At 41.8% G+C, this 24,539-nt stretch overlaps 1 protein-coding gene across 2 annotated transcripts; it reads left to right on the top strand.

Annotated features, from left to right (window-relative positions):
- Positions 1-2,330: 2,330 nt before the first annotated feature.
- On the top strand, positions 2,331-23,205 carry LOC133149867 (LHFPL tetraspan subfamily member 4 protein-like). 2 transcript variants are annotated; one of them, XM_061272052.1, is made up of 5 exons: positions 2,331-3,495; positions 20,127-20,363; positions 22,138-22,147; positions 22,445-22,484; positions 23,152-23,205. In XM_061272052.1, exons 1-5 carry the CDS (start codon positions 2,931-2,933, stop codon positions 23,203-23,205), a joined length of 906 nt encoding a protein of 301 aa, XP_061128036.1. In that variant the 5' UTR covers positions 2,331-2,930. The 2 variants fall into 2 exon arrangements, with proteins under 2 accessions (XP_061128036.1, XP_061128037.1); XM_061272053.1 differs by lacking the exon at positions 22,445-22,484 and having other exon boundaries at positions 22,138-22,154.
- Positions 23,206-24,539: the final 1,334 nt, after the last annotated feature.

Raw genomic sequence — 24,539 nt, 5'->3', positions numbered from 1 at the left:
CACACGCACACACACACACGCACACAGACACACACACACCCGGCCTAGTTTTGTATGAATATGCTGGCTGGATGCGTCTGTCCCAAGAGCATTCCACAGCTTTTAAAGGACAGAGAATGAAGGCTTCAATAGTTAAGGCAACATCTGGCCTTGAAGACAGCAACAATTGTCCTGTTGGAAGAATAGATATACCGGATATGTCAAATTGTTGTACTGTACTCGCCTTCGACTCACCCGACAATTTGGGAATATAGAAAGCAAGACGGGCTTTGGGTAAAAACCGGTGCATTGTCATTTTCGTGCTGGGGCAATGGTCTAAGTCAGCATGTTTGTGAATTCTCACTGGGCATCAAATTTGTCAAGGAGGGAACAAGACCAGCAGCACCCAATGAAATCAAATGACAACGACTCTCTTGAAACTCGCTGATGCTTTAAATCCAGGGGTGGATTTGAAGCAAAGATTCCAGCTCCCTGATGTCATCCACACAACCTTGGCTTATAACGTCGTGCAAAGAGCAACGTGAAGAGGGATTTGAGAGGAAATCTGAGCACGGCAGAGATGTGGTGCATGACTGCATGAATAGGCTGGCCGACATGGTTGTTTAATTAGCTATGGTGAAGAGGCATCCCATCCCAATCAGACTGGAAGTTGCTGTCAGAGGTTGGAAAAACAGGAATTGAGAGGAAGAAGGCAGTAGGGAGATTGGGGTAGGCGGTAGCAAAAGCCTCCTGAGTTCTGTTGGATATGGGCAAGCTGGCAGCCAGGCGGGAGTGGGTACTGGCTGGCCAACCTGTCAGCAGGAGGGTGTTGTGGTTAACTGTTGTGCAAACTCCCAGGGCTCAATATTCATGTCGAGCGAGTCTGGCACATAGCGCTGTCTAACTGTGCAAAGTGGTGGGCTATATCCAGTGTGGGTATTTTTGCAGCTTGGTGCAGTGAGCAATTAATGGGTGGTTTGCACCACTGTGGGGGAGAACAAAGCCGACTTGCTTTGCAGCCAATTGAAATGCCTCCTCTAATACCCGTTCAAATCAGCCTGTGAGAGGCATACAGTGCCGCACATAGGAGTCCATGCAGGAGGTTGAAGCGTGCAATCTTGGGCATTTACTTTTCAAAAGCAGATCTGTTATTTTCGTGCAGATGCTCTAGCACAATTTTGCTGTATTTACCGTAATTTCCGGACAATTTTTGGGGCATTTTATGGCTGGTGCGACTTATACTCCGGTGCAACTTGTTGTCAGAAAATTACGGTAATCAGGCGCAGGCAGATAGATTTGGCGCTCCACGAATGTGTGTACTGTAACATCACCCAATTGACAATAGTGCGGCACAGTCCCTATGGCTATGGAAATCCATTGAACGAACAGTAATCATTATCATCTGAATAATGTTTGTTAACCACCAACCAAAATTCTTAAACACGCTGAACCAGTCTTGCACCTTCATAAAAATGAATGTGTGCCAGCTTTGCTTTCTATGGATAATAAGTCGAAGGCGAAGCAGCTTTGTTTATGTAGCACATTTGATTCACAAGGCAACTCAATGTGGTTCACACAACCACAGGCACAACCCTAAGGCTAAAATCGCACTGCTGATCAGTTCTATTTCTTTTTTCCGAAGACTCAAATTTATTTCAAAAGGTGCCAATCTTTGACAACTGTGAGCCTGTGAAGCCATTTGAGGCTCTTATGTGATTAAGTGCTACGCAACCTATAGGTCAATGAATGTGAGTCGTTGGTTGTGCTCGGCGAGCTGGTGATTACTCCAGGGTGTAGTCTGACTCTCGCCCAATATTATCTTGATAGTGGCTCCAGTGTTGAAATATAAAAATAAATAATTTAGAGAATAAATAATAACAAATATAATAATAAATTTGTTTTCAATTGCCAGAGGGAAAGGAAAGGAACGAATGAGCTAATGATTTTTCATGCATAAAAAATACTTTTAATTCTTGAATATTAAATTAAGAGACTGTAGATTTTTAATTATACTACATGCCTGCATTCACCAGTCTTGTATATTATAGGAAGCACATACGTAGGAGCAAACGTAATATCATTTCAGTTAATATTTCATTTCATCCCCCCCATTTCACTATGTCAATGCCGATTTCTTCCAATCACGGTGGGGGTGACTACCTGCCAGTTTAATTCAAAATGAAACCAGCGGTGGCGCGCTTTGACGCAAACGTCCACCCTCCAGCACCCCCACCCACCGTGGCCGCGCACGTGAACGCGCCCCCTCGCTGTCATCAGTACAAACATCAGCGTCTTCCCGGGGTGCGCGCAGAGGAGCGAGAGCAGGAGGAGGACAGAGGAGAGAGGGAGAGAGAAATATATAGGGGGAGAAAGAGAGCGGGGCTACACGTTGTGGATAAAGGCTGTCCGACGAGAAAAATGATGATGATGGAGTCGTGGCGGTGGAGAATTTTGGATTTACAAGAAAGGACTGCTCAAATTTGACAGAGGGGGCTTTTTCGAGATTACGCCTCTTCTCGGTCTCCTGCATCCCATCCCCTTTCTCCTCCTCTTTTTATTTTCCCTCCTTCGATTTCATGTGCACATCCTTGGTCATATAGGCGAAACAGTAAGGGGGTTATCCCACGGATGCATGGGAAGGTAAAAACAACGGACGAAATAAGACCGCTTATCCATCCATACATCCATCCATCCTTCCTTCCACCCTTTCTTGGACGCTCGTGATAGACACCATGAAAACATATTGGCTGATGAAGCACGGAAAGCCGCTTTAAATTAAAACATCGCGTCTGCATGTGAAATAAAGACATCCCCCTATTTGATGGATCATTCATGGTGTAGCCCCAAGGAAAACGAGTAATGTTGAATCACCTGTCGTGGTGAATTATTCATTAGTAACTATAGGTAGGCTATGACTTTTGTGTTTTTTCCACGTAGCATTTTTTCCTTTCATGCAAGGCCAATCCAGTTTTGCATTTAAGTGGATGGTAAAAAGTGTCTGTGTGGATTTGATTGCCTTTTTGGGAAGGTGTGCAGGGGCAGACGACGGGGGTCAAGAGAAAGAGGGAGATTTTTTTTTTTTTAAAAGAAGAGGAATAAACATGTTGCCTTCCCAAGAAGCCTCCAAGATCTATCACGGCAATTACAACTACAACTACAACCCGCGGGCCGTCGGGGTGCTGTGGGCCATCTTCACCATCTGCTTCGCCATCGTCAACGTGGTGGTCTTCATCCAGCCGTACTGGATCGGCGACAGCGTCAACACGCAGCAGGCCGGCTACTTTGGCCTCTTCCACTACTGCGTGGGCACCGGGCCGTCGTCCAGCCGGGAGCTCACCTGCGTGGGCAGCTTCTCCGACTTCAGTTCCATCCCGTCAGGAGCCTTCAAGGCGGCCTCGGTGTTTGTGCTGCTCTCCATGGTACTCATCATCGGCTGCATCGCCTGCATGGCACTGTTCTTCTTCTGCAACACCTCCACCGTTTACAAGACCTGCGCCTGGATGCAGCTGCTGTGCGGTAAGCGCGCGCACGGACGTACGCGCATACGCGCAAGGGGGACACCGTCTTTTATTTGTTGCGTCTATTCGTTTTGTGTACTTGTGTGCTTGTGGGGGAGGGCATAGGCATAGAATCTGTGCAGCTGTCTGCTTCGCTTTGGTCACGTTTAAATTTAATGATGAAATGAGCCTCGTTTTTGTGGGTTGAATTTTCACATTACAAGTGATGGTAACTCGAGGAGAAGAGTGTGTGTGTGTGTGTGTGTGTGTGTGTGTTGGGGTGGCAAAGAGTGGGGCTTCATTGCTAAATTAATTTAATCCAGGCCTCAACAAGGTTGAAGCAGTATAACAATACTGATCCCTCAAAAGTAGGGTAATTGACAAGTCTTTTTGCAGCTCCACCATCATATATGGCAGACACACATACACTGTTTTACCATCTTTCAGACAAAGGTACATACACTACAACCCATTAATCATAACATATTTTCATAAAAATCCAAACATGTTACTTCTGACCAATTATTGTGCATATAGTATTTAGTCAAAAATCCTACAAGTGTTTGGATAGCATTCTTGTGTTTGGGACACCAAAGTCTATTCTTAGTTTTAAGATTGGGGCTGCTTCTCTTTACAAATATTTGAAAAGAAAATTTTCAAGTGAGTTCCATTAATTACAGTGCACCGTTTAGAAAAAAAATATACATTTTCTAATTGAATGTACAATGCCCTCTATAATTATTCATACTCCTGGTTAAGATGTGTTTAAAGCCCGAAAACAATTTCAATTTTGATTCCAGAAGCATAGTACTCTCCGACTGAGAATTGTAGAAATGTTACACTAGACATAGAATCAAGCTCCTCCGATGGCCATCTCAGTCCACAGAACTCAACGCCATTGAAAACATGTGGAGAGAGCTTAAGTGGGGAGTGCAGAGGAGAGAACCGAGGTTGTTGGATGATTTAGAGAGGTTGTGCAAAAAGGAAAGGACCGAGATCCCTTTCTCTGTATTGTCCCATCTTGTGGAGGTCCTCTTTTCATGTTTGTGGAGGATAATGATTATAATTTCATCAATGAATTGATTTCTACAAAAATTCAAAGGGATTGACCCACACTCTTGTCATATTCATGAACGAAATGATGACATCCACCATGCACATGAACGTTACGCCGAATGCGCATCTGCCTGCACCTCGAACAAACACCAAAATTACGTTACACCAAGTCCACTACCATTCAGAGCGCGTTTAGGTCATGTACAATTTACTACTATGTGTCACCAATTTACAAGATGTGCCGGGGGGCATTGCAGCCCGGGCACCAAGTGAGGCATAACATGTTTACCAAATTCAAAAACACGCAAAACTAGACTTACCCTGGCATGAAAATGAGGATGTACGTGTTCCAATTTCCGTTTCCAAATTGTCAGGTGTATCTGGGCTGCGGCAGCTCCATGCACCAGAACGTCCAGTGAGGCGCATCACGGTCCCAAAGAACGTAGACTACACTAGCCTCCCCCCCAAAATGATATTACGCCCGTTTTTATGGTACACCATTGGCCTGTCTGCCAAGATACAATGCTGCAGGCTTCTTGTAGTTGGTAATTGGGGCTGTTGTTTTAATTTCTCAGCTCTGATTCCACAGAATGGAGACAATGTGGGAATGCATTGGTGGGATTGTTCACAGCACCAAATAAAGCAGACAAGAATTACTAATGTACTAACCATGATAGTGTGTAAGGAATCCTGCACCATTACAAAGATAATGTTGAAATGCAAATTACCACCATCCATCCATCTCAGCTTGCCCATGATGCACTATGTCTTAAAACAAAGTTTTGGATTCATCATCCCATAACCGAGGTTTTATTTATTTTCTATGATCCGTACTGCTATTTTGAGGGATGATTCCAGGTCGATGGGATTATTCTTCTGCTGGGTGAGTATAATGTGTAAATGCCTCCATGGACAGTGGACACAGGAATATCCATGGACCAGGAGAGAAGGCAATGCATGACATTTACAAATGGCTGAATGGAAATGTATTATCCTAATGTGAGATGCCTTTGAAATTTATGAAAGCGGCTCTTGGACATTGTTTAATTAAGATTGATTATCTTTACTATTATGGTCTAAATTTTTAAATCATCAATAACTATTTGAAAAAAGCACTCAAAGAGTGGCTCTTTTGGCATCAAATACATTACTTATATAAAAGGAACCAAGACCATAATTAATAATTTCAAGAATTGTCCTGTTGCAGTCTGTCCTCTGATTGCATGTTGAAATGTTTGGTGCTCTCGAGTTGGCATGAATCAAACAGCATTGGTTTTCTCTTGTAAGGCCTTCAATTATTGGACCAGATTGGTGCTCTTTGTGGCAATATCAGTCAGGTAAAACATTAGTAAAATTGCATGAACTTAAACCTGCTGCATTGATTGTGCTGAGGAATCTGATGATGATGCAGCCATTATCGGAAGTATTGCTTAGCTCCATAAAATCTGTGAAAATATCTTGACTCTGCTGGTGCACATCAATCCTGTCATGTTTCTAAAAAGTAATCTCAACCCCGGCGAAATGTGCCAATGTCCATCTCTGCATTGCAGGAACTCAAAGTGTGCACAGACACTACTTTGCAAATCGGTTTTCTTTCTATCGCGCTCTCTCTCATATTCTTTAGCCCAACCCCTGGGAACAGCGAGTCCACTGTATTGCATGTGCGCAATCCAAAAAGAATTGCAATTTCCATCTTTTCTATTTTGTATAACCACAAGTAACAAATAAATAAAAATGTAATGGAAATTAAACACACTGTTAACGAAATTAAGATGCATTGATTATATAAATTCTAGTTAAAGCAACAATGTTGCCCAACATACAGTTCTCTTCCTACGTTCCTGACACAGTCCAAGACAAAATCAAATGGATTAATGAAATGAGAGATTCCATATTTAAATTATCAGTTCATGTTCATAAAAGTTGCAAAGATTTTGTTGTCCTTCCAGTGGACATGTATGATCTGTGGCAGAGGTAAGTTGTCTAATAGGCTTGGCTTTTGGCCTAATGCTGTTCACCACCTTGAAGATGTCCATTTAATCCTCCACTCTGGCCTGCTGGCTGTAGCAGCTTGTCCCCTGGCACAGCCCAGTGACCAACTATGCCACTGTGAGTACATTGATGGCCAATTTGAACTGACAGTGACCTCAATTTAGGCCAACTAGACCAAATGCACAGTTAGGGTGCAGATCATGATGGCGTTGTGCATGCAACTCCAACACGGAGAGCAAAAGACAACCATTCATCCAATGAAAATGCCATTAGCAATTTAGCTTTATGGCAGCTCAAATGACAGTATAGCTCTGAACGCCCACACGTTTCCCATGTTATGTCAGATTTGTGGGTGTGCAATTCTTTAAAATTGAATAATTACTGCAATGAACTTAGGGGAGTTCAAGTTAAGGTTAAAGTGAAAATGATGATGATAAATAGAAGCCAGGCCAAATCACTGGGTCCCAGGTTTCTTGGCCGAGCAAAATGTCTTGGCATCTCGAATCTGAAAGTGGGCCAACAGTGCTATGCTGAATTGACCAAAATCAAACAAGGTTAATACACTCAAAGATAAAGTATCTTGCACACCTTTAAACAAACTGGAGAACCTGAACCATATTCTATTGATTTGCTTAGATTTTGGGCCATAGGGAATATAGACAAGCAAAGAATTCATAAAGACAAAATCAAAATTAGGGAAGGCTTTCGATCCGACTCATTATGGTTTTATTGACTGGCTGAGGGAATGAAGTAATAAAAATGATATGACATGATGTCATACATGACATAGTGGTATGGGTAAATATCCAGACAACATTTTATATCTCAATATTGGTATTTTTATATGCCTAAACAAGTTTTTAATACAATTAAATTGAAAAAATATATATATCAAAAAACAAAACACAAAAACCTAGTCAGAAAAATACCTCCCAAAATATCGGGCGGTACAGCCATTTTTTAAGCAATATACACCGTTGCGTACTTTGTAATGGGGTGAGATATTCAATAATGTTTACATCTATGCTTCTCTAGCAGTGTCACAAGCTAATACTTGCTGCCGTTATATTAACTTTCCCATTCCTAATTATTCATTTCAAGAAACAAAATAGGGGTACGTACAGTACAGATTAGGTTAGGTTGGGATCAGAAATGACTAACCTCTCCAAATTATGCTGTACTTTCACAGGAACATGAATGATGGACGCCTAGACTAAGCTGCATGCTTCCGCAAATGAAAAGAACAAGTGCCTGGGCAAGAGTTCCCCAAAGACCTTGAGCTCTGTAAAGAGCTTTGCCGCTTGTTCCTTGACATGAATTTTCATCCATTCAGGCAAAATACTCTCGAGTGAAGTCAGTTTGAGTTCATGTTTTCTTTTTGGTTGGCACAAAAATCACTTTTATGGGACAAATATGATCTCAGTCAGATTGATTGGTTTATTTGGGGAAAGCCTTCAGCAATTCCTATACACTGTTTTATTCCATCTATTACCCTTTCCACCCTTATCGCCTTGCCTTTCTTCATTTCCTACTCTCTTTCTTGCACCTTCCAGAAGAAATTAGTTACTATAGGAAGGCTGGAAGCCTATGAGTCATTGCAACTCCTCCCCACATGCATCAGCTCATCCATCCATCTCCTTTTTGCATCTGACCTCGGCTGTTGCAATATTAAACAGATCTAAGCAAGACGCCGGCCGTGGCACAGGGGATAAGCTGTTCCGGTAGAAATTAAGTGTCAGCTCCTGCTCGGTCAAAGTGTTTTTGTGCGTGTGCGTGTGTGTAATTGATGGTGGATGATAGAATTCCTAACTCCATCAAGTAAATAAATTATTAGCTTTTTAAGCCAATGTATTGCCACTTGATTCATGCCAAGAAAGGACAAATCTGTATAGCCATGCCTTCAACAGGTCAACGGGCATGACATTGCAGTGCTGAGCAATAGTTTGGGCTGTCACCATTTTTTAATGACTTTTTTCACAGCAATTTCATAAAGAAATAAACACAAAAAGGAGAATGATGCTATGAAAGATGCAAAAGTTGTCCACAAAACTTTAGAGGCGGGTGGAACTTGAAGATCAGCATGTTGATGCAGGAATTTATTTTCCTTGTTTAATGTCACTGTGGCATTCACTAAACTGATAGTATGTTTGAAAATAAAACAAACTTAAATGCATCTGGGAAGAACCCAGTGAAATTTGTGATGGATATACGATGGTAGCCCATATAACTTTAGGGTAGCATCTGTTTTTACGTCACCCGTATAACTTGTATGTCCTCTGTGGTCTGTCAAAGATGTCCATGAGACTTACGTAAGTGCTCTCTGAATCACTGCCTACAGCATAAATTTTATTCTACGATTTTACATTTAATTTCATGTTTACTTCACATATAGTACATGCGCACACAAACTGTGAGCTTCATCCATCCATGTATTATCTGAACCGCTTATCCTTACGAGGGTCGCAGGTGTGCTGGAGCGAGAGGCGGGTACACCCTGAATTGGTCGCCAGCCAATCCACCCTTCTGTGACATATATTACTCTCCAATTGTTTTGACAGTATTATATACTAATATACATATTGTCATGTCTCGTCCCTGGTTTTGTTAGGTGTCTAGGTTGCCATGGTTTCTGTTCGCGTTCTGTCATGTCTCATCCCCAGTTTTGCTATGTGTCTAGGTTGCCATAGTTTCTGTTCGCGCCATAGGTTCAGGTCGCCGCCCGAGTGCGGTTCAGGTTGCCGCCCGAGTGCGGTTCAGGTCGCCGCCCGAGTGCGGTTCAGGTCGCCGCCCGAGTGCGGTTTGGGTTCGGGTTAGGGTTAGGGGGGTGCTAATGGGACGTCAAACGCTGCGTGTTCGCTTCTCTTCCGGGGGGGGGGCGGGGTGCTAATGGGACGTCAAACGCTGTGTGTGGCGGGCTCCATCTAGTATTGAAACTGAGAAGTGCAGGAGAAGGATCGGATCAGTATTGGAGGATCGGAGGGGACGGTTGGGGCAGTAGGGGACAAGGAGGTCGGATAGGTAAGTGGGAGCCAGGTGGTGAAGGGCTTTGAAGGTGAGGAGGAGTATCTTGAAGATGATACGCTCCTTCATGGGGATCCAGTGAAGAGAGTGGAGAACAGGAGTGATGTGTTCACGGGACCGGGTGTGGGTAAGGAGGCGGGCAGCAGAGTTTTGGACTAGTTGAAGTCTATGGAGTGAGTGAGCAGTGATTCCAGTGAGAAGGGAGTTGCAGTAGTCAAGCCGGGATGAGATGAAGGCGTGGATGAGAGATTCAGCGGCAGGGAGAGAAAGGCAGTGCCGGATTTTAGCGATGCGTCGGAGGTGGAAATAGGAAGTCTTGACAACTGAGCTAACATGAGGTTGAAAGGACAGTGTGGGGTCAAAAATAACGCGAAGATTGCGTGCCAGAGGGGAGGGAGTGATGTTTGAGGAGTCAATGGTGAGTGTGATGGATCCAGTTTTGTTAAGGGAGGATTTAGTGCCTATGAGGAGGAGCTCTGTTTTGTCACTGTTGAGTTTGAGAAAGTTGTGGGTCAGCCATGCTTTTATTGTAGAGATGCAGGTTTCAAAATGGGTGAGGGAAGGGTTACGGGTTGGTGTCGTACGTATATAGATCTGGGTGTCATCAGCGTAGCAGTGGAAGTCCAGATTGAGTTTTCGGATGACAGTACCAAGGGGAAAGAGGTAACAGATGAATAGGAGGGGGCCAAGAACGGAGCTTTGGGGGACCCCTTGTGTAACTGGGGAGAGGATGGATGTGTGACCGGAGAGAGAGATGAACTGGTTTCTGTTGGCGAGGTAGGAGGTGAGCCAGTCGAGTGCAGTGCCCTCAACACCTAGTTGGCGCAGCCTTTGGAGGAGGATGGAATGGTTCACAGTGTCACTGCGCTAAGGTCAAGTAGTAGTAGGATGTTGAGGGCACCAGAGTCTGCAGAAATGAGGAGATCGTTAGTGACTTTAACTAGAGCTGTTTCAGTGCTGTGAAGTGGGTGGAATCCGGACTGGAAGGGTTCATAGAGGTTGTTGGACTGGAGATGGGTGTGGAGTTGGGCGGAGACAATGCGTTCAAGGGTTTTGGAAAGGAATGAAAGGTTGGAGATGGGACGGTAGTTGGAGAGGTTGAGTAGGTCCAAGGTGGGCTTTTTGAGGATGGGGGTGATGGCTGCAAGTTTATAGACAGTGGGAAAGCGGCCAAGGGATAAAGACTGATTAAAAAGGGTGGTGAGGTGGGGGAGGACGACAGGGAGGCAGGCCTTAGTTAAGGTCATTGGAAGAGGGTCAAGAGAGCAGGTGGTTGTCTTGGATGAGGTAATGGTGTCTAGGATAGTGGAGGAGTCAACAAGGGAGAAGGCAGTGAGAGAGGGGAAGGGCGGGAGGTCAGGAAGGGGGGGCAGGAGGGCAGGGGTGGGGGAGGAGGAGTTATTGATGGTGTCGGTCAGAGAACTGTTGATTTGGGCGATTTTGTTGTTAAAGTTGACAAGGAAGGAGTTACAGAGGTTGGCTTGGTGGACCGGTGGCTGGAGCAATTTGTCGACGGTGGAGAACAGTATGCGGGGGTTTTGGTTGGTGTTATTATTGAGAGATGAGAAGTAAGCAGATTTGGCAGCAAGAAGAGCACCACGACTGGAGGAGATGTGTTTTTTAAAGGTTTCGGCATGGACGGTGAGGCGGGTTCTTTTGTAGAGGCGTTCGAGTTGACGGCCAGTTTGTTTCATGGTGCGGAGTTCCGGTGTGTACCAAGGGGCAGAGTTAGTGAATGTAAAAGAGGAAGTTTTCCAGGGGGCTAGGGAATCAAGGGAGTCAGAAAGGATGTTGTTGAGCGTGGTGGCAAAGTCATCAGGGGAGGAAGAAGTGGGGTCAGGGGGAAGAGCAGAGGATAAGAGCTGGCAAAGGATGATTGGGTTTACAGTCTTGATGTTGCGGTAGGAGATGGTGCGTTTTGTGGATTTATGAGGCGAGGGTAGAGGGGCGGAGAAGAGGATGCAGAGATGATCTGACAGTGGAAAGGTGAGAGGACGGGGGTTGGATGTGAGTGGAAAGGAGGAGCATACTATATCCAGGGTGTGGCCTTTGGTGTGGGTGGGGAAGTTGATGTGCTGGGTGAGATGAAAGCAGTCCAGAAGGGAGATGAAGTCAGTGGAGCAGTTGGCTGGTCGATGTGGATGTTGAAGTCAGCGATTAGTAGGAGGCGATAGGAGACTGAGGATACGATGGTGAGAAGTTCAGAGAGTTCAGAAAGAAAAGACGGATGTGACTTGGGGGGGGCGGTAGATAAGAACAGCAGTAGTAGAGTTGGGGAGGGGAAAAGCGAGATATTCAAAGGATGAAATAGATGGGAGGTTGAGGTCCAATTCAGTGATGTATAGTTATGTCAGTGTACCAAGTCTGTGTTTTGAGTTTGCGCCAATAAACCCTGGTCCAAGCTGCACTTGGTCGCCCTGCTCCATTTCCACCATCCGCACCGTGACACATATATCGTATAGTACCGTATTAGAACGTTAACCTTTGGGCAAAGTAATAATGGTAGACTTCTGCGAGGAAGAAAAAAAACATTTAATTTGGAGCATGTTTACATTAATATTAATGTCAATATGTCCCATTATTAACCAACACACAACGTCTCCAGCTCCTCTCGAGTGGCTCAGTCCCCTGTAGCTTGTGTGCTGCTCCAATTTCTTTCGACGGAATTAAACTTACATGGTTGCCATTTTAATTAGAAGTAAACCCCAGTAAATGAAATGCGCAAAGACATACATTACATTTACATGATTACACTTTTATACAACACTGGCAGTTATTCAGTTTTGTGTCTCATTTGATCCCAAGACAGAAATATTAAATTCTGCCTAATCCTTTTTATAATTTACATTTGGGGATTTTAGTGTTTCAATTTCCTACAAAATCTGTGACAAGTTATGATATACAAATTGAAATGAATGTTGTGCTATTCATAACTACTTTATTCATTCAAGATTTTCAGCAATCCAGTCTGAAAGGCATTCGAACTACAGTTACTTCCAAACTACTGTACAACAGCATATGCGGTTTCTACCTAAAATATTTCCAATAATTGTGGAATAAAGTTGACCACACTTGTTTTAAGGCCATGTGTAACTGCTTTGAAGGTAATGCAATATAACTGGTCGCGGGGGTATGGTTAAACAGTAAATACTTGCAAATAATTGACAGACACAATGCAAGGACCACTCACGGTGGAAATGTCAATTTCATACACTTTTGAATGATTATGAACTTCCGTATGTTTTTAATCGCTATCTTCTGCATAGTACGGTGCCAAATAATAGTTCATTGTCCTCATCAACAGAGATGCACACCTACAATAAGAGAGAGAGAGAGAGAGCGAGAGAGAGAGAGAGCGAGAGAGAGAGCGAGAGAGAGAGAGAAATAGGAAGTGAGTGAGCGAGCGATTCCCGAGGGGATACCCCTGCCCCCCATTTCTTCCTTTCCTCTCTATCTGAGATTTCTGGATGTCTTTTCCCAACCAAACATACATGTTTTAATAATCAGGCGGTTAATAAATAATTCTAAAGTCACCAGCGTGGTTCTAAAAATAGCCTTACAAATGAATAATGAATTTCTTTGACCCTTCTCTGCATTGTCTGTCAGTGTGTGTGTGTGTGTGTTAGCATGTACTTGCTCCTATAACAAATGGCCATGTTTTTTTTTTACCCTTAAAAATTCATTTGTACCATCTGAAGGGAAGCCCTTAGGCTACATGCCCTTACACTGTAGCTACCTTTAAAGTATGGAACTATAAAATGTCACCACAACATCCACTTCTAAAAAATAAAAGCACCAAAGTACCCATTGTTGGCTTTGCTGGCCTAAAAGATGCATGATTACAACTGTCCATTTGTAAGGCGAGCCTTGGAGCAACAGGGCTCCAACACTGTAGCTATACCATTCAACACAGAAGATAAACTGTCAATACTACATACACTTGATTTAAACAAATGATTACATTACACATAATGTACAGAGATTAATACATTAACAAATAGCCGGCAGTTGCTTTGTGCATTTGCAGTCTGGATCTGAAGGGGTGAACATATCTTTCTTTGGAGGTAGATGTAATTCGTTTCAGTGAGGATCGCTGCTTCTGTGCAACACTGGGAATAATGCAACACACAAAACAAATGCAAACAGTGCTTGGGGAGTTCTTGTTTTCCTTTGCTCTCTGTGCCATGCAGTTCTTCCTTGTTAAATCATTGGCGGTCAAGTGCTATAATATCAGGATATTTGCATACCGCAGCTAAAGCAACCATCTGCTCTGGAAATCTTTCCAAACTGCACCAAAGTAAGCTGAACTGAACCTCACCAGTCGGTGGGAACCAGGCTATATAATAATGTAGAAGCAGGTCCTTCATGCGGCGAAACGGTCAGTGAACCCTAGAGGCGGTATGATTGTGTAAAGTCCCACCATCAGCATAACGCATAGCACATACACACACATGCATGCACATTCGACAGGCACACATGCATGCTTGTACACATGGGCTTGATCTCAACTCCTATAAAAGCTGTGTGTATCAGTGACGAGGCCATCCATTAGATAGATGGAGGACAGACACCGTAGCAAAGAAAAGGCAGAATCCTCGACAGCTTTATTATATTACTGCCTGGACATGGGGAAGTCTTGTTCACATATTTACAGCTTTACACTCTGATGCACCAATGAAGTGCTGTTCTAACATTAGTGATTCTGTGATTGATGACTATTTTGCATTTTGCTAAATTGAATTACATCCATATATTAGCAGATCAAGTGAAAATGCTCAGGAGAAACATGGCAGCTTTGGATGCTCCCCTTAAAAATATTGAGCGCACACATTTAAATTTAGTATGCTGAAAATATTTTTAGATCTCTTATATAATCACTTTGTGTTGTTTAACTAGAATTAGAATGCCATGTGGAAAAGAAAGTCTGTCAAAATTGTTACATAATAGCCCGAGAAATATCTCCTTTGTGCTATAAATAGATTGTATGCAGCATATTTAACTAGTTGGATCACAACTCTGCCTTAGCCTGCCTTTTTTTTTTGTTCTTGCTCTCATTAGTTGGGCTCGTTTTTGAAGCCATGTTCCAGACAGCTGACAGCTTGTGAAACGATTGGAGGCGATGAAGTGAGATGAAAAAAATAAAGACACGACAGTGTATTGCATCAGAGGGCGTCCAGCTCGCCCCGTTTTTCCTACCACTTGCTGTTGGATCCCCTCGCTTGGCATCTTTGATGTCTCTGGGCTCCGAGTTCAGAAGGCAGCGTCTTGAGAGATTGGAAGGGGAGGAAGCGGGAAAACCCCCACCCGCTTCAAAGGGCTTTTCTCTCATTTTATTTTTAGCTCACTGGTGCCCACTTTTAAACACTGGAGTTGGAAATAAAGGATGTCATGTTATACTTGCTTCTATTTTGTTTAAATGGAAGTATAAAATATATGCAATCATACCAAGCGGCTGTGGTTTGATGCTTTGCTTGGTGGCACTTTGTCAGGGCACTGGCATTAGTCCATGTGTTGCAATTATTAAGACATGAGAACATGCAAACTCCACACAGGAGACCTATGACCTCCGAAATGTGAGGCGACGTGCTAACCAGTGTGTCACCGTATATATATTTTTGCTGCTCTGGCAAGGGAAGTTTCCAGTGTGTAATAATTATGCAGCACTACTTTTTTCTTTTTAATTCTGAGCTAGACTGGTAGCCTGTCCAGTGTGCCTCGCGTCTGGCCCCAAGTCTGCTAGTACAGGCACCAGCTCACTCATGCTATAGCAAAATAAAGAAATAAAAAAATCAAGGGAAGGAGGAACTTAACATCCTTGACATCCAGTACACTGAGATACAATGATTGTCCTAATGGGGCCGCCCGGACATTTTATAAGCTCCTGTGTAATAAAAATAAATAAAAATAAAACTATAGTTTATTTATGAAAGGAAACCAAAAACATGGCTAAAGCTACAAAAAAATAATCATTTGTTTTACATGGTTATAACTGTAGTTCATGTGCAATAGCAACAAAGTAAAACTTGATAGCGTCCTAAATCGTATAGGAACACACAATTTAAACCTGCATTGCATGGTCACACGTGTGTGTGTGTTAAGGTATGAGCATTGAGCATGTTTGTGTATTTAGCAGCAGATGCAAAACGCTGGTTGTTTTGGAACAGACTGGAGGCAAACAAAGAGAAACGGTTAGTAAATGAGCTGCCCTGAGGTGGATGCACTTGGTCCCTCCGATTCGTCAACTACATGGTCACGCTCTCCCAAACCTCCATGGGACTCGGGAGCATTTTCACACAACGCACGTTCATCAAAAACCCCTAAAACATGTTACCTGATGCTTATTACTCAGTAAATTATTTTTCTCATTGCCTGTCTATGCTTCCATCTTGTACGGCGGTCATAAAGAGAAGCTAATAATGTTCTGATTTCCCAGGACGATGCCTTGAGTTGCTCCTCTTTTCTCTCATTACTTACTGTAATACCGTCATTATATCCCTTCTCATTACATTCCCTCATTATGCCTGCAATGATTTGGAGTGGGGAGCCGTCACACTTTGAGTGTATCCTTGCTCGAGATGTGCTCTTACTAATCTCGTATTCTCCCTCATCTGTTGCCACGAGTGCACCGCCCACCATTGACTTGTGATGGATGGTGGAGGTAAAGCAGGGGGTCTTCACAGGGAATCGGTAATGGTACACCACTCCACCACATACTTAATGGATTTTACATTTGCATCCAAAACTTTGATGCCTATAAAAGCCACAAAAATACAGCGGAACCTCTAAAGTCAAACACTCCCAAAGTCTTACAGTTCAAAATTTGAGACAAAATTTGAACAAAAATGCAACTCGGGAATTCTTAGTACCTACGTATATACGGTACACATAAAACTTTCAGTGAGTAAGATTAACTTACATTTTGCATATGCCTTTTGAATATTCAGTCAGTTGCGTGACTTTGTTTGTTTTACTTCAACATACAGAAATTGTATGCCCTGCAGCCCATTTTATTCAGAATTTGGGTGACAACAAGTGCTGATGCAAAGCTTACAGGACAGGCAGAATACATTATTAAATGGAGAGAAGGTAAACACCAGCAGAATAATCGCTTATGAGCAAACTGCATGACCTACACAAGTATCAACGGGAGAGTGCAAAATAAATTCCCCCACCAAGAAGCATCAAAAGTTGCAAAACACGCATACAAAGATTCTTAAATATTAATGTACATCACCTCAAATATGCATGAACAGGCAGCTAGCTGAGCGTATAATGTACTGGATAAAATTCAAGTTTTTCCTCTGCTGGATTTTTTAAGCAACGTAATTGAATGTTTAAACATAAGCATATGCCAAACATAAACATCCACTTTGCCTTTGTGAATCCTTCAAATTGATTGAGTGACTCAAAGTTCACATAAACACAGCTTGTAGCTCAAACCAAACATTTCAAACAAACTAAGCATTAACCAAACTTAGAACTATAGCATCCAAGTCTATTTCTTACCAGTTGCGTGAGACCAGGAACTGAGGAGTCTATTTGGTTTTTTTTCTTTCTTTGCTTTCCCTGTTTAAGTTTCTTCTCTTTCACTAACAGGCCCCCAGCTCACATGATGGTCTGTAGGCAATATGGCCATCCCTGGCATCTGACAGGAAGTTTGGTGCATTGTGACGTGGCTGTTTTTTTTCTGCTTCCTGCAGTTCTGGAGGGGGACTAGTGGATATTTTGACTGAAGGGTGGTACACTTGGTCAGCACATCCGCCTCACAGTAAGGAGGGTGCCGGTTTGATTCCACCTCCGACCCTCCCTGTGTGGAGTTTGCATGTTCTCCCTGAGCCCGCGTGGGTTTCCTCCGGGCACTCCGGTTTCCTCCCACATCCCAAAAACATGCTTGGTAGGCCGATTGGAGACTCCACATTGTCCCTAGGTGTGAGTGCGAGTGTGAATGGTTGTTTGTCTCCGTGTGCTCTGCGATCGGCTGGCAACCGGTTCAGGGTATCCCCCGCCTACTGCCCGATGACCGCTGGGATAGGCTCCAGCACACCCGCGACCCCCGTGGGGACATAGCGGTACAGGAAATGGATGGATGGATGGATGGATGGATGGATGGATGGATGGATGGATAGTATCTCATATGATGACTCGGGGTTACTATGGCAAAAAACAGAAACAGAGCATCAATATGACAATTGAAGGTGTTTGTTAATGGTGCAATAATGCCTTCTATATTCTCATCTCGAATCCAAGTCTGCTCCCTTAAATACTGTATGTTCCTTCATATTTCCAGTATGGGGGAGCAGGCAATTACCAATCACTACCCTACTTCTTTCAATAGTTGTTGCTGCCGCTTAGTCTTAGTCTGTTTTTGAAATATTCACCAAGTAAATTCTGCGGACATTTAATCTACCGGACATTGAGTCGCATGTAATAATCACTAGCTCGGTCGAATCTGATCCGCTTTTATGAGTAGCGCTGGTGATGTTAGCTGTGAAAAAGACGTGTTGTGGCCTGAATGAAGATTGAGTGTGACGGCTGCCATGTATGTTCACCATCTCCCACTGGATCCCACTGCTTTACTTACAAAGCCTCAGGCTGGCGCGGGCTGAATGCTATTTAAACAGAGCTGGTGAGCGTGGGACGTGGTCCAATCAGCTCCCAGGGTGATGCTCACTTTGATGAATGAGCATATGTGCAAAGTATGGATTACCATTTCACTTGTGCTCTTTGAATTGCATGTATGGATTTTGCTAGGTGTGGGACTCTACGTGTGTTTGTATTTGTGTGCATGTGGACACCGTCGTTTGTGGTTGTGTATGCGAGTGAGAGCAGCTTTCTTGTCGACGTTTGTTTTTCTTGAGCCCTGCAATAGTTCAGCAAGTCCTGTCCAGGGTGTACTCCGCGTTTCGCCCAAAGTCAGATAGGATAAGGCTCAAGCTCATCTGCAACCCTAATGGAGATAATTAGAAAATCAATGAATGGATGGTTCTTCTTTAGAGTAAATGTCATGATACTGAAGGCGATTTCCGTGTAATTGACTGACTGATGCTGATCACTGTACTGTAGTTTTATTGTCACCAATGTATCAAAAGCTACTCGCTAATTTCCTGACATAGAAAAGTTTCATTTAGGGGGTCAACGATCCTTCAGAAATGTAGAAAGAGCAGATTTCACTCTTCACTTTGCGTGCAAATGTGTCAGTGGTTAATGTTGTCCATTCATTTAGAGCTTCTTAAAAATTAAGAATATATCGATTCAGAGGATTTTACGGGTTCACATCCTGCCTCTGATTGAATAATTAATAAATTCAAGGGTGTGTCTGACTACTTTATTCCATATACTGTCGACCATCACCAAAGTTACTTCAAGCACTTCGAAAAGAAAGCTGCCAGGGTTATTGTTACATTCCTTTCCCCCTCCATAATCAGATTCTAATGCATCATATTGCACATCAGCAGCTACTAACACAGAAATGTTGTAAGCATTTTATGCAGAGTGTTCTTACAGACCATTGAGCACTGCACCTAAGACGTATCAGGGCACCAAGGCCAAGTTAACCTGAATAAGTCAGTTATGTTTTCATGTTTTTCCCATGAGTACATTCGCTCATCCATATTCCATACTGTGTATCCTGCACAGAGTCACGCCAAATTCATACCTTTCAGATATAGGAACCACTCCACAACCACTGGCCCTTTCCTGGCATAATACTTTGTTTGAATTATTGAAAAATAATTAGAAAAAAAATCACAAACTGAGTGGTTGAAATCATTGTGGTGTAGTGTTGTGCCGAAGATGGTCTACATAAATAGAAAAAGTTTTTTTTAACACAGACTCTGGAATAATACTGATTCAACTAAAAGTAGGGTACGGGAATGTACAAAATTAAATATGACATTTTCATTGTATATATGCATTGTGAATTAGGGTTATAGTTCCTCTCTTTTATTACTTTAGTGCTTGTAATTAGAAGAAAATAAATATTGTTCCGTATTGTGTTATTGTTAAAGCACGACAAGCATTGACAGATTTTTTTTTTTTATCAAAACATGTTTCCATAGCTTTGACAAGACAAAATTTGTAAAAATGTTTTTTTATATATTAGTTACCTGCTTGCGTATTTAGCCTGGTAGAATATACAACACATTTGCCCTGAATCATCATTGTAGCTGACAAAATTGAATTCTTATAAATAATGGCTATATCGAGGAAATATCTCTCTTTTCGAAATTCATTTATCTTCCAGTTCAATTTCTATATTACCATTTTTTTGTTACTTTTTGCTTCCCACCTGTGTTACTCCTTCTCACATCCTTTCTGAAGCCGCGACAGGTCCCTGCCAATTAAATAAGTTTCTTGAAAGACAGTTTTTTTCCCAACGGACACTAAACTAAATCATTAATTGATGTTTCTATGCGTATCTGTCTATTTATTGTTTGTATTGGTGTGTGTTGGCACAGAGATGTGAGCGTGTCATGTTGTACTGGAAACTAATTCCACCAACTTGTTGTGTGGTCATTAATAAATGAACCTGAATCTTTCCTCCTCTAATTCCGTCTCCTCCTTCACCTTGTTCTCATGCAGGTGTATGCCTGGTCCTGGGCTGCATGATCTTTCCTGATGGGTGGGATGCCGAGGTCATCCGGGACATGTGCGGGGAGCATGCGGGGAAGTACTCCCTGGGTGACTGCTCTGTACGCTGGGCCTACATGTTGGCCATCATGGGCATTCTCAACGCCCTGGTCCTCTCCTTAATGGCCTTCGTCCTGGGCAACCGGCAAAATGATTTCTATCTGGACGACCTGCAGACTGACAACAAAGGTTAAGACGTGTTCCTTGCAATAACATACTGTGTATATAGTATATGAATATATTCCCAAATATGGAATCAAAGGAAGTATTTTTCACCACCTCCACCATTCACAAAAGTACTGAGACAGTTGCTCTCATTTGCATTTAGGAAGGATAACCCCTTGTAACATTTCCGTGAAACTTTGTTAAGGTGTGGCACATTCCCGAAGATGAATGTATTGAATTCACACAAAAATCTTAAATATCACAGGCAAGTAAAATACCAACTTTTCATTTTCCTTCCACACTCTACACTCCTCAGTTAATAGAAAGTGTGATTTAAAACAATAATATAACAAAATATATAAATACATATGTAGAGCTACCGGTGCATGAACTGCAGTAGTTAGTAAGTGTGTGTATTCGGTAGTCAAAATACATAAATAATAATAGCCATTAAAAAGGCAAGGTTACGTTGATTTCCTCACATTTATTTTATGATTATTTATTAAATTTGTGCTGGTGACCGTGACCCTTGTGGTCCAACACTGTCACGTGGTAGCCCCAGACCATTGGACCGTTGGGAATGTCAGATCCCTTGTAATTAGCAATGACTATGTATCTTCTCTAAAATTCTTTGACGTCTTAAGCAGGCATATTTTTTCCTCCACATTATTTACATTTTAGATCATTTGAGTGAGAATTTCCTCACTTACATAGAAATAATAATTTAAGGGGGGGCACCCTGTGTTTTTACCGAAAACATTTGGAGAACTTGGGATTTGTGTGTCCTCAAGGGTGTTTCGCATTGTAGGCTCCACAGTATTTGAAGTGTTGTTATGTTGACTTGTATATGATCAGATATAGAATGAAAATGCATATACCAATAATTTTAATTTAATGAGATGCAGGTGAAAGAAATACAACATAGTATAGTGTTTCCTGTTGATTTTCAGATTTGAAACCATTCTCTCATTTTTTCATTGTAGTTTCAGTGCACCATTCAAAGGCTCTCCCTCGGTGCAACTCTGACAGTTTACACAAAGTTGCATCAGGACACTTGAATCCTTTTTGTTAAGCTGTGTGAAAGCGGACTATTGGAGGAAAGGAACGGAAAAAGGGAGACAAAAATGAATTGAACACCAAAAAGGAGAGTTAATCAGATATAGAAGAAACAAACAGAGATAGCCATGACATAATATTGACTGTAATAGAGTGGACGTTGTAAGCTATAGCAGTAGATCGGGAGCAACATGCAGTAAAACAGAAAGGTGGAAGAGGCTGAGACTGCAATATAAATGGGAGAATTGTGACATAAGATGTTTCACTTCTCCGATGGATCTCTGATGGTTTCCATGGTAACTGGAGATATTCCAGTGCGTGGGCATGTCTTTCTCTTTTTATCTGATGAACCCCACTGACTGTGAGTTGTCGTCATAGTTTTTTTTACACGAATGGATCCATTGCTTCATCAGCTGTAAATCCCCCCCTATTGCTTTTATATTCATAGAAAGTGAAATTGCCCTCTGGTTTAGCAGCAGTCAATAATAAGGAAAATGTAACTTGATTCACGTTAATAGGAAAAAAACAGCACTGAAAGGGAAGCATTTGAAGAGGAAACAAAGAAGAAATAAACATAAGCCAGCAGATGCGGTCAACAAATGTCATCATTCAGCCGTGAACAATGACTTGGATGCTTAACTTAGACTTACATAAGCATAATGTTTTGCACGAGTTTGCACTTTCTTCCACTTTTTGTTATTGCCTTCATGCCAACACTGTTGTCCTGTTTGTGTCTTTTCAGATTTTGCTGTGTCCAGGGTACGTAAGGAATTTTGCTTTGTCAGTTACATTTGCATGAAACACACACGCACGCACGCACACGCACACACACTCACTCGCTCATATACACCCACTCACACAATGTATCGCAATATAAGTGTGTGTAAATATGCAAATGTGGATATTGAACATGAACAGACCCCTTTAAAAAATAGATCATGTTGAATAATTCATAAAAATACAAAAGGGTGATTAAACAAGTTTACGTTCTATTATCACCAACATTTAACGTTATTTTGAATTCACATTGGTCAAACCCACGCATAGAGATCAAGATGCAAACAAATCATGTCAACACAAATTTCTTCTGTTTAAAAAAAACTTATTCAGGTTGTTCTCATTTCCAACCTAATTAGAGTGCAATATTATCATAGTACGTAATCTAAAAAAATTAATTCTCTTGAGAAGAGGTATTGCTGTGGTATTGCCATTTGTCATTTCCCCTCTGTGCATAATGTGAAAAAGTGCGTGCGTGTGTAGGGGGGTGGGCTACTGAAAGGAGTTTAATACAGGTATTTCCCTGGCTCCAAAATAATGAATTCCCTGAATGCCAAAGAGTTTAATTTCATGGCAAATTAAGCAGATAAAAGGACTGGAGCAAGTTGTGAATTTGTCTTTGGTAGCTTTACACGGGAAGGCTCAGTTGGTGGTACAAAGAGACGCCAATGCAGGGATAGGGGAAAGCGCCACAAAGAATGTTGAACAGAATATCCAAGAGTCGCCAAATCAACCATCTGGTATGTTCTTTGAAAAGCATGCAATACATGAGCCATCTCAAGTTACATTTGCTCTATGTCCCATCGGCCACGGCAGCCGTCACAGGCAACGGCAGAGATGAATGGGAATTAAATAATTGGGTGCCTGACATCTAAAATTTAATTACAGTATTGTATTATGACAAAGATGATATAAATAATTTAATCATTCATTTGTTGACTACTTCATGTTGTGCGTGTTTTTTTTGTTTTAATTTTAGATTGAGGTTCGGGATAGAAGAGAGCCAAGGTACGGGGTCCAACGTCTTCACTGAGGACAACGATCACACTGGACATCTTCTCTTCTTCTACTATTCCTCTCTGTTTCGCTTTTACTTCCTCTTCTCTGTTTTTCTTCTTCTTCTTTCCAGTGATCAGGATATCACCCAATGTCAATAGACACCAAGTGTACAGGAGTATGTAAGATAGTACAAAAAATAAAATAAAAAATCAACAACAAAGTCATTGGGATAAACTATATTTTGGAAAAAAAAAAAAAAACTAAACGTCTGTACAGTGAATTGAAGACTTGACTTTGTCAACAAATACATTAAGAGGAATTGATTTTTTGTGAGAAACTCTTAATATGAGGAACCACCTTGTCTGTAGACTTATTTACCATAATTTTGCAACTCGTGCATTTTTGTACACATCTTCATGAATGACAAATGAGAGTCCCTGTAGAGTAGTTGGATTTTAAGGCTTTCTTTTAAAATCTCAATTCTTAAACTAGTCTTGGCCATCAAGTGCACGGTGCAATTGGAGTTTGTAATTCTATAATACTTTCATCTGATTATGTTTACGTTTCCAAACAATGTGAGGCTAAAAGCGCTCACTGGACAAGCAACTGTGCCTGCAGTTTTCCCTGGTAACATTGATCAACGCCAAAAGCTGCAAGAGTCAGCACAACATAAAAGTACTGCATCATTAATAAAGGCAGTGACAAATTACAGATTTTAGGGTACTACCCTTCTTGAATAGGTATCCTTTAAAAAGGTTTTAAGAAATGGTTTATAGCCTGATCATTGATCAGTTAAAGGTAAGGACACCTTTGCCTCTTTGCTTGTTTTAGAAAGTAGTAAAGATAATGTTAAGACTTCATAAAATATATCACAATGAGGCTCACATTTTGCCTGATCAGGAAGCATTACTCAAATGAAAAATAGTAAGCATTTTAATATTGTCAAATAACAGGCCTACACTTAACGTAAAAAGTACTTTATAAGTCGTAATTGATGTTTGATAGAAACTGTAGAACATCTTCATTTGACAATTATAAAATCACATTTATTGTAATAATTACCACCAAAAGTAAAAGTGTTTGGATTATTCATTAACCTTTATAATCCCACCCTATCGTCAAGGGCTTCTGATTCAAGAATCACGGGGGTCGTACTGACTATACACTCCCTTACACGTGGTAGCATTCATAAAATTAGCTTTACCTAATGTATTTTGGAAAACGACTTCTTTATATTAAACTGAAATTCCTACACAAAAATTACTTCATCATTGGTGCAATTTGTGCATGTTAATTGGTGGACACTCGTTTCACTGTACAATAAAATTAGACGTTTTTGTTCAATTTCACACTAATTCCCGATGAGCA

Source organism: Syngnathus typhle, linkage group LG2 (genome assembly GCF_033458585.1).
Source record: "Syngnathus typhle isolate RoL2023-S1 ecotype Sweden linkage group LG2, RoL_Styp_1.0, whole genome shotgun sequence".
NCBI classification, from domain to species: domain Eukaryota; kingdom Metazoa; phylum Chordata; class Actinopteri; order Syngnathiformes; family Syngnathidae; genus Syngnathus; species Syngnathus typhle.
Note: the sequence above shows the minus strand (reverse complement) of the source record. Positions and strands in the feature narration are given on the sequence as shown.

Excerpts from the sequence above, each read along its gene's own strand:
- LOC133149867 (XM_061272052.1), top strand. The coding sequence starts at position 2,931 with ATGCAAGGCCAATCCAGTTTTGCATTTAAGTGGATGGTAAAAAGTGTC. Across the intron at positions 3,496-20,126 it reads CTGGATGCAGCTGCTGTGCG|GTGTATGCCTGGTCCTGGGC; the intron begins GTAAGCGCGCGC and ends GTTCTCATGCAG. Across the intron at positions 22,485-23,151 it reads TGTCAACACAAATTTCTTCT|ATTGAGGTTCGGGATAGAAG; the intron begins GTTTAAAAAAAA and ends TTTTAATTTTAG.